The sequence below is a fragment of the Phragmites australis genome, chromosome 10 (genome assembly GCF_958298935.1).
Source record: "Phragmites australis chromosome 10, lpPhrAust1.1, whole genome shotgun sequence".
Lineage (NCBI taxonomy): Eukaryota > Viridiplantae > Streptophyta > Magnoliopsida > Poales > Poaceae > Phragmites > Phragmites australis.
Window position 1 is genome coordinate 10,582,745 of NC_084930.1, and position 10,520 is coordinate 10,593,264.

Below are 10,520 nucleotides of genomic sequence, written 5' to 3' on the forward strand. Positions count from 1 at the left end.
TCACTCTCTCACTCTCTCTCTCTCACACACACACACCCTCTCCCCTCCACCGTCGTTGACGCCACCGCCACGCGATGGATCCACACGATTCTTCTCCTGCTCTAGCCACTCCACTATCGTCTCTGCGTCACCTTCTCTGGCCACACCACCCACACCCGCGCCATCATTCAATGATGAGGCGGAGGCCCCATTGGAGAGCTCAGACGAGGTGCAAACCTCGTACTCCAATGATTTGGCAGGTCCCCCTCCGAGGACAATGGAGTGGGGGACTTCTTCCTTGACAAACTGAAGGCAAAGAGGCCTGGGCCAAGCTCAGAAGAGGAGGAGGAGGAGGCCGAGACAACAGTGGAGATGGCGATGACGACGACGGCAGTGATGGAGACGACATCGACAGCGATGGTGATGACAGCAGCAGCGGTGACGGCGACGGCAATGACGACGACAACAACGACGGCGACGGCGATGGCAATGGAGATGACGACACCGACGGCGAGGATGATGACGGTGGCGGTGATAGCAACTACCACTTCTTCGTCGTCGTGGCCGACCAGTAGACGCGTGCGCACGTTAAGTGTTTTTTTTTTGCGCATGCAGGTTTATGGTTTTTTGCACGCGGTCGTGCATCTCTTTTGTTTTTAGTGTACAGTAATAGATTTAGTGACTTAATTACAGATTAGTATGATATACAGCTCTAATTCTGGAGAATAATAATATAAAGCTCAGTAAAATTATTGTATGCTATTTTCATTTTATTTTATTTTTATCCTGAATTGAGTATCATTGCTGGTTCGTAGTTAGAACCAGCAGTGATAAGTATATAAATCGGTAGAATAAGCTTAAGAACCGACAGTGATAGTTTGTATCACAACCAGTTCGTTATATGAACATGCAATGATATATACATGTAGTGATATGTACAATCACTGTTAATTCTGTAACTGGTAGTCATAGTCATGGATTATTAGTGCTGCTTAATCACTGCTGATTCAAAAACCGAAACTGACAATAATGCTGATTCTGAAATGGTAATGATGATATTTTCTGTACTAGTGTATACATAGTCATTTTGTGCAAAAACTTGGTAGGACTGCATGTAATTGTGGCGATAATCCTGCGATTGTTTTGCTAGAGTCATAATGAAGCTAGACTTGACCTTGTACCAAATTAAGATTGTACACTTAGGATTGAATAATCTAGTGACCTTAAGGCATGAATGGAGATTATAAGAAACATTGCTCACATATTCCATATTATTGTTATTCCAAGTCAAATTCTGCGAATAGCCACCTGGTTCGGGTTTGCTAATGGTGAGCCATTTCAGCGCCTGCGTGTAAAGGGTGCTTTTCAAGATCCAAATCCCCAGGATTTAGTATAAATTTGAACTAAATGCTGATATTAAATTCCTAGGTGATCGCCCTCTTCCAAACAGGCCGCTGTTGTCGTAGCCACGGAAAAATATAGGTTGTGGCATTCTTCATGTACTGTTGATATAAGGTTTGAAATTTCTACAAGAGATAATTTCCTATTGTTTGTATTTCTCAAACTAATGGACTCGGAGATATGATTTGAAAACATCAAATGGTTGACTATTAGTGCCTCATGAATCATGCTTAACGATACCGGCCCCATAAAACCGTTGCTCCCAACTTCCGAATAAAACTTGTCTATGTATCTCATGCATGTTTCATAAAATATATATTCGATTCTTAGGCCTGGAAAGATCAGAAATGTCGTGATTTTGCATTGACCAGTAATCATTTAGGTCTTGTGCAGAGTCAACTAGGAAATGATGACAAAGTTTTTTTTCTATGACATTTTATTTTCCCACCGAAGTCAATTAATGAATGCAATTTTCAAAACCAACCCAGTTGAAAATACTGTGCTCTCAACTATAAATATGTAGGAGTTCTTGACCTTTAACGCACACAAGGATGTCTCATGCAACTAGCAAACTCAAGCTCCGCCACCTCCATCCCAACCTTTTGTAACCACAACATGCTGCAAGCTCATTTAGCTACATTCCTCACCATCACCAGCTTCCTCTCCACCAATCATTTACAAATGGTAGCCGGCGGTGCCATCTCCGACGATGAACTATTTGCCCTAGACATTGTGTCAAAGATCCACACCAACCACGACTCAACAGCCAAGGCCTCGTCGGATTTCGGCCACATTGTGGAGGCCATTCCAAGTGGGGTTTTCCGCCCGACCTCACCCACCGATATCGCCGCCCTTATTCGTTTCTCTCTGTCCCAGCCGAAGCCGTTCACCGTGGCGCCCCGCGGGCAAGGGCACTCTGCTCGCGGGCAGGCCCTTGCTCCGGGTGGCGTCGTCGTTGACATGTGCTCGTTGGGGCACGGTGACCAGAGTCACCGCGTAACCGTGTTCGCTGAGAAGCTGTGGGTGGATGTCGGCGGTGAGCAGCTGTGGAGCAACGTCCTCCACGCCACGCTCAAGCATGACTTCACGCCGCGCGTGTGGACCGACTACCTCCGCATCACCGTCGGCGGCACGCTCTCCAACGCTGGCATTGGTGGGCAGGCGTTCCGGCATGGGCCGCAGATCTCCAATGTACACGAGCTTGACGTGGTCACAGGTGCAAGTCTTGCTGGTCATATGTATACAAATAAGAAAGCTGACAAGTGTCCAAGTAGTTTACTCCATTTATTTATTAGTATCTCAAACCACAGTCAACTAATGATCAAGCCATGTCTGTTGCAGGGATGGGCAAAATGATCACCTGCTCGCCCGACAAGAACCCGGACCTGTTCTTCGCGGCATTGGGCGGATTGGGTCAGTTTGGGATCATAACTCGAGCTCGGATTGGACTCGAACCCGCTCCTAAACGGGTTCTTTGGGTCCGACTAGCTTACTCAGATGTGCACTCATTCACTAGTGACCAGGAGCTGCTCATATCGAAACGGGCTAGCGGATCTGGGTTCGACTACGTGGAGGGTCAGGTCCAATTGAACCGGACCCTCACCGAGGGCCGAAGGTCGTCTTCCTTCTTCTTGGCTTCAGAACTTGATCGGCTTGCAAGGCTCGTCCTCGAGACCCGGTCCGAAGCAATCTACTACATTGAAGGTGCAATGTACTACGACCATGACACCGCCAACTCCGTGGATCAGGTAGAGATTTTCTAGTGTGCCATACAGACATTTCTAGCGTGCTGACGTTTAGAACATGGTCTGGTGCAGAAACTTGACAAGCTGTTGGGAGAGCTAAGCTTTGTTCCGGGGCTCGCATTTGTCAGGGATGTGCCATATGTGCAGTTCCTCGACCGGGTGGGCCTCGAGGAGGAGAATCTGCGGTCGGCCGGCATCTGGGACGTGCCACACCCGTGGCTCAATCTCTTCGTCCCCAGATCTCGCATCCTCGACTTCGATGCCGGCGTATTCAAGGGCATCCTCAAGGACGCCAAGCCTGTCGGCCTCATCCTCATGTACCCCATCAACAAAGACAGGTCCCTACGTTACTTTCTCAGCACCTGGCTGGAACTACAGACATCTGGCTTTGGAGTGAAGTCACGAACTACCACTGCTTATGTATATGATGATCAATGCAGGTGGGATGATAGGATGACGACGGTTACACCAGATGACGATGTGTTTTATGCCGTCGGGCTGCTCCAGTCGGCGGTGGCCGCTGGCGACCTGGAGCGGCTGGAGAGCGAGAACGAGGCGGTGCTCGAGTTCTGCGACCGCGCGGGTATCGGGTGCAAGCAGTATCTGCCGCACCATGCGTCACAGAACGGCTGGAGGCGGCATTTTGGGGAGAGATGGGCTAGGATCGCCGAGCTGAAGCGCAAGTATGACCCGCAGGCGATTCTGTCACCGGGGCAGGGGATCTTCCCGGCTGCCGTGGCCGGCGAAGCCACCTCTGATTCTCTGTAGAAGCGGAAGGTTTCTCGTCGCCTCGCTGCAATCTGCATGCGCGCATGATGGGTGAAGCAGGAAATGGAAATGCTTGCACGTAGAGGATTCTCGTGGCGGCTGGTCGATTTGATTTATTATTTTGTTTGATTTCCTTCGGTTAATTTTAGGGGCCATAGGGAATTTGTGATGATGCTGATCCTGGGAAGCATCCATCCTAGTTGATATGTAATGGCTTGTTTGTTTTTTTTATTTGTTTTCGTTTTCATTTCGGGTGGATTTATATACATGCATCTCCATATATCATGTAAGCAACGAAGTTGCGCAAAGTCAAATATTGTGCTTCAAGGAAGGAAGCACTTCAGTTTCGTTGACTCTGTGCTCGTTTACATTTCAGCATTCAAGTACGCACCTATTGAGATTTATACGGAAGAAACTGTTGTTTTTTCTTGTGGAATTTCGGCAGAAATTGTTGCGTTCAATTGTAGTAGTCACGTTTACAACAATTACCTTCGAAGAACAGGGCCGGCCCTGGGCAAGGGGACCAGGGATTGACAGCCTAGGGTCTCTGAAAGTTAGGGGTCCTAACTCAGTTATGTATATAGTACATAGTCATATACATGTATAGGTCTAAAAGTATCTACGCAAAGAGAGATTATGGTTCAACTTAAGCTCCCAGCAGAAACTTTTTCTTATGATGGTTCATCTTATATTGAGTTAAATGATATTTTTTTCTGAACTAAGAGATTTTCAAATGACTTTGCCAGATCAACTAATGTCTGCTATAGAGATATTTGAGTTTGTTAGAGAATTAGATTGTTATCATAATGTTTCTATTGACTATTGAATCCTATTTATTGTGTCTTTGACTATAGCATCAGCTAAAAGAAGCTTTTTTAAATCTCAAATTATTCATACATTATTTAAGATCAGCAATGTCACAAGAAAGGTTAAACGATTTGACTACATTATGCATTAAGAAGAATTTATTGGACAAGATTGATGTTGATATCATCATTAATTACTTTGCATCTCAAAATGCTAAAAGCAATTACTTTTTTCTTTTTTAAAGCAGTATAGCAGGTGCTCTGCCTTTTCATTTCAGTTAGGAAACGTGAACAGAAAACAAGGTCATGTTGGCAGCTCGAAGCTGCCACCAAAACAAAGCTTACAAGAAAATACTAAAAGGACATGACCGACAGCATGAAGTTGTTTGAGACCTTAACATCTAGTTGTCATGTGATTTGCCCATCAGAGCCATGCGCCAATTGTTAATATCCTCCTTAGCTCTAAAGGCCACCTTTGTGTATTCCTCTTTGCGGCCTTCGAACACACGTCCACCAAGCATATAGGATTGCCCCAATCTTCACTTTCCGCTCCGGCCTTGGTCCTAGTGCCGCAACCTTGTGCAACCACCCCATGAGAGTGTCCTCCAACTCAGCATCCTCCAGAGTTCCTGCAAGTCCGCACCAAAACCATACCAGGGAGGAAACCTGCCTGGCGAAGGAGCACTGAAGGAGAAGATGAGAAACCATTTCCAACTGCTAGAGGCACATGGCGCAAACAACCCCATTGTCCATGCCTCTTAACTCCAAGATGTCAGCCGTAAGCAATTTGTTGTACATTGCCGTCCACACGAAAAAGCTCACTTTTGGTTCTGTGTATGCCTTCCAGAATAGCATGTCCCGGAAGGGAAGTCTTGCGCCACTGAACTGAATCTCATACGTGGACTTAGCCGTGTATGTTCTGGTGGATGAACATCTCTAGGTGATTGTGTCCTGTTGTCCTGGCTACAATACTACCTCTTGTAGCATCATCCATACTTCAATGAACTCCTGCATCTGCTGCACGGAGTGAAGAGGTTTTAAATTAGAGATCCACCTGGAGTTGCTAAGCTCCTGCAGCATAGATCGGTTTTTGTAAAAGGTGATGGTGTAGATGTGGCGCAAGGCTAGCTAAGGGACAATGGCATAGCCAGTTATCCATCGAGAACCTTGCATTGATCCCATCTCCAATTAGAATATTTGTTGATGCTACAAAGAACTTATGTTCGGTATCATCCAGTTGCATCGGAAAGGATATTCATGGCCTGTCCATATCAGTCCAAGAGATCCAAGGCCACCGCATTTGAAGATCTTGGTAGAAAGGTTCAAGATCCAGAATTCCTGCCCCGCCCAATCTTTTTGATCTGCACATTACCTTCCAGTTGACCAGATTGCACCTTCTTCCTTCACTGACTTGTGTCCCGACCAAATGAAACACTTTCGTATCTGGTCGATGGTTTTTATGAGCCATTTCAAAAGCCTAAATGCAGTGGCGTGATAAATCAATGTGGATGTTAGCACCGTATTTATGAGCTCAATTTTCCCCGACTTTGTTAGGTGTTTGCCTTGCCAACCCATTAATCTTCCTGATAGCTTGTCCACCAGCCGTTGGAAATCAACCTTGCGAAGCTTATGCAGGTGCATCGGCAGGCCCAGATACTTGCAGGGGAAATGCTTAACATTCACTGGAAATATAATTCCTGCAGTAAATCTTCAAGATTTAACCCATAACATCTGATTGGGTATAGTTCTGTCTTGCACATGTTTGTGTGGTGGCCCATCGTGACACCAAACAACAACAACAGCTCTTTTATATCCCTCAGTTCCTATTTCTTTGGATTAATCACAACAACTGCATCATCAGCATAGAAAGCTGATTCAAAGGACGTGGATTTGGGATGTACCGAAGAGAAAATGTTCCAATCTGTTGCTAACTTCAAGATTTTGTGTAGGGGTTCCATAGCTATAGCAAAGAGCATAGGTGAGAGCGGGTCACCTTGACGAAGACCTCTTATGTGTTGGATTGGCTTCCCCGGGACACCGTTAAGAAGAATCCTTTACGAGCTAGAACCTAAGGCAAGGCAGATCCACTCCCTCCACCTTGGTCCAAAACCAATGTGATGCATGATCTCTATCAGGTAAGACCAAAGCACCGAGTTGAAAGCCTTAATTATGTCTATCTTGAAGAAAATAAATAGCTTCCGTTTCAAGTGTAGGTCTTTTATTAGGCACTGCATATGAAGGAAGCTGTCGTGAATACTCCTTCCTCGGATAAAAGTGCTTTGGCAGCTAGGGACAATTTTATGCAAGTGTGGCCCAAGGCGATTGGATAAGATCTTGGAGAACACCTTCGCGAAGCTGTGAATTCAACTAATCAGTCTGAAGTCAGTGACCAATTCAGACAGATCCTTTTTCGGCAATAAGATTATGTTGGCAGTGTTTAGCAGATTTAGGTGGTTTCCTTTGAGGTTTTCTAGCTGCATCATTGCCTTTACAAGGTCGGATGCATAGAAGGACCCCATGAAACCGTCCGGATCTAGCGCCTTCTCCTTCAGTAAGCCCATAATAGCTTACTTGATCTCATCGTCGGTAATGTCTGCATCTAAACCAGATAATTCCAGGCCCTATAGATCTAGCGGACTCCAATCGATGGTATGGTCATGCCAGAAAGAAGAACCAAGGACCTCATAGAATTGTTTATAGATCTCAGCCTCATTTTCCTCATGTGTGACAACGACCCCATCGGTAGTTCTCAGTAGATGTATGTGGTTTTTCCTTTTTCTTCCATTTGCATACAGGTGAAACAATTTGGTGTTAGCATTAGATGTTCTAATACAGGTCATCCTTCCATGTTGCCTTGCTTTGATCTTCTGAATTGCCACAAGCCCCAATAACTTACTTTTGATTGTCTCTGAAACCTAGCTCCAAACTTGTGAGGTTTCTTGATTCCTAAGCGACATCAAGCAGACTTAGTACCCACTTAGCCACTTCCGTGTGCAACTTGATGTTTCCAATGTTGGACCTGTCCCAATTTTGTAGAGCCTTTGCCATGCACAAAAGCTTGATGTTGAAGGACATCATGGTGTCTGCAAACCTGACTGGTTTGTTCCAGGCTTCCCATACTACTCCTTGAAAACTAGGCATGGCAATCCACAAGGTCTCAAATCTGAACCCACTTGTGCTTTCTAAAGCCTGTGTTACCGTGCAACACCAGGGGGTAGTGGTCCAATAGAGTTGAAGCGGCAATGGTAAGGGTGACAGTGGGGAAGAGCAGATCTCACTCAGAAGAACAGAAAACTCTGTCAATGCGTGTCATGGTAGGATTGTCATGTCCGTTCGTCCAAGTGTATTTGCGGCCCTACAGGTTGATTTCTTTCTAGCATAACTCATCAATGGTGTCTCTAAACCTATTCAGCTGACCTCTTTAAGCCTCGAATTATTCTTGTTGGAGGCCCTATAAATTAAGTTGAGATCTCCCACAATAAGCCACCTTGACCCAGCTACGTTTTTAACTTTCATGAGCACATCCATGAATCTCACCTTATCAACTTCCCCTTGCAGACCATATATTGTCGTTAGGCTCCACTCCATTCCATCGTCCATGTGCCTAACAGTCACAATCAACATATTATCAGACTTTGTTGATGAGAGTAATTGAAATCGTGTCTCATCCACCACAATCAGCATCCCTCCCCTCGTCTTGTCTGCGGTTGCAAAATAGTAATTTGCATTGAACCTCCATCCCAAAGTTTGAGTTACCAAAACATCATCAATGTGGCCCATCTTAGTCTCCTGCAAGCATACAGCATTAGCCCGCACAGCACTGACCATTTCATGGACTGCATCTCGTCTTACAATCGCGTTCAGTTTATAGACATTCTAACACAGAAGCTTCATATCACTGAATGTCATGGGTAGAGATCAGCTTTAGCAGCGCAGACCATATCTCACTAGTCGTGGAGGTTAACGGCACATAGATAATAACCATACACAATAACCACATGAACAGACAATACAAGGAGGGTTGCATCCCTGGCGTGGCTGCAACCGGCGCACCCACAGCCGCAAACCAAATGGCAAGAACCCCGTTGTCAGAATAAAGCTGCAAGAACCAGGCCATACGCAGCAGTAGTATCGATGCCTTCCTCGCCAAGAAAAATAGCAGAACCATGCATATGATAGCTAAACTTATTAACCTAATGACGAAGACCCCCCACAGACAAGCGCTAGACGTAATACTAGGCATAACGAGACTAAACATGACAAGCAGCATCCTCCGAACACACTTCTGGAGTGGATGACACAGAAGCATCACTCTGACATCCCGGCCTTCTTCTTGTGCCCCCCCCCCCTGACAGTTTGGCCATGTCAATGTCCATTGCCTTGATCAGGCTCTCGATTGTGTCAAGTGCCGCTACCAAAAGGGGGCCCTCGAACATCATGATCACCTTCTCTTTGGTCTGGGCATTAATGTTTTCTGCCGACGACAGCGCACCCAGCTTCTTTGCAAGCACTTCCATGGCCATCTCCTCTGTAAATCTGACACATACGGTCCTCTTCTTGTCGGCGAGCCTACCACTACGGCGCACCATGTCTCCAATGGCCAGCAGCGTGCCTTGGTTCTTGATCTTATCAGGTGTGGAGAGGAGGCCCCCGGCTATTTTCTTAGCCATGTCTAAGATGAATCTTTCAATTTCGACATGCTCCGAGTCGATTGTCATTTGCACAACCTCCCTAGCCAGGGCATCAGTCAGATTATGAGCATTGGTCATCTTGGCACTGCACACAATGGCAACTTCAACTGACATCATGTCAATCTCCAGTAGCCCCCCTTGCGACTGAGGCAGATTAGCTGGCGCACCCAGCCGACCCTCCAGAACCACCGAGTCAGATTGTGGCAAGATGGGCAGGGACTGGGAACCGACTACGATCAAAGTACCAAACGGAGAGCGTGATGCCGGCCACCTTTCTTGCAGAGGGGAGCGGCATAGGGCAGGCCAATCCTAACTTTCATCAGCAATTGGGGAGCATAGGTGGCCCGAGAGCCATTGTGCCACCCATTCGATGTCCCTCCCATGGGCCCGCCGCATCCCCAAGTCTGTGGAAGGCTCGCAGAGACCATGTCCCCTGCTGCCGTCATGGTAGCCACCGTGTCCCTGCCTGGAGGATGAGCAGCTACCTCACTCGCCACCCCAGTGGAGTCGGCTGAACCAGCCACTCCGCTCACCTAAATGGGGACAACCGTCATCAATGTCCTGATGCCCACCACCGTGCTTCTCCTTGTCATCATCGTCACTCCGCGCGTGGGAGGTGTGGCCGGCCAAAGGAGCTGCACGAGCTTCTGGCCTAGACCACCTCCACTGGTGTATCCCCGCCTTGAACACTCTGTCGCCATATGAAGTTGCATGTCTTGGGGTTGATGGCAATTCTCTATCACATCCCAATTCCATAATCACATCATTAAACATAATCATGCATCATAAGTACCATGTCTAATTGTTGATTGCTTGCTAATTTCTTTTGGTGGTTTAAAAATTTCTAAGTGTTATGAAATACCTGACGTTACAGTTTTCCTTTAGTTTAAACTCCACTTCTACGTTGTGGGTGAATCCATTTAAAATGGGTTCATCTCGTTTTGTTATCGTTGCACTGTAATTCCTAAAATTATTGGAGCACTAGAGCATTCTTAGGTTAATAAAAGAGAGAAGGAGAAATATGAGAGAAAAATATGAGGGTGCAGCTGAAATACTTGTCTCTCTTGCAAGTGGGACCCACCTGGCCAGCCCCACACCACCTCCCCTCTCCCACATGGCTGCACAGTAGC

At 46.5% G+C, this 10,520-nt stretch overlaps 1 protein-coding gene across 1 annotated transcript; it reads left to right on the forward strand.

The window, feature by feature from the left end:
• The first annotated feature begins 1,938 nt into the window (after positions 1–1,938).
• On the forward strand, positions 1,939–3,992 carry LOC133883217 (cytokinin dehydrogenase 10-like). Its single transcript, XM_062322455.1, has 4 exons — positions 1,939–2,596; positions 2,722–3,128; positions 3,198–3,463; positions 3,566–3,992. The coding sequence occupies exons 1-4, from the start codon at positions 1,939–1,941 to the stop codon at positions 3,891–3,893; spliced, it is 1,659 nt and encodes a 552-aa protein (XP_062178439.1). The 3' UTR covers positions 3,894–3,992.
• Positions 3,993–10,520: the final 6,528 nt, after the last annotated feature.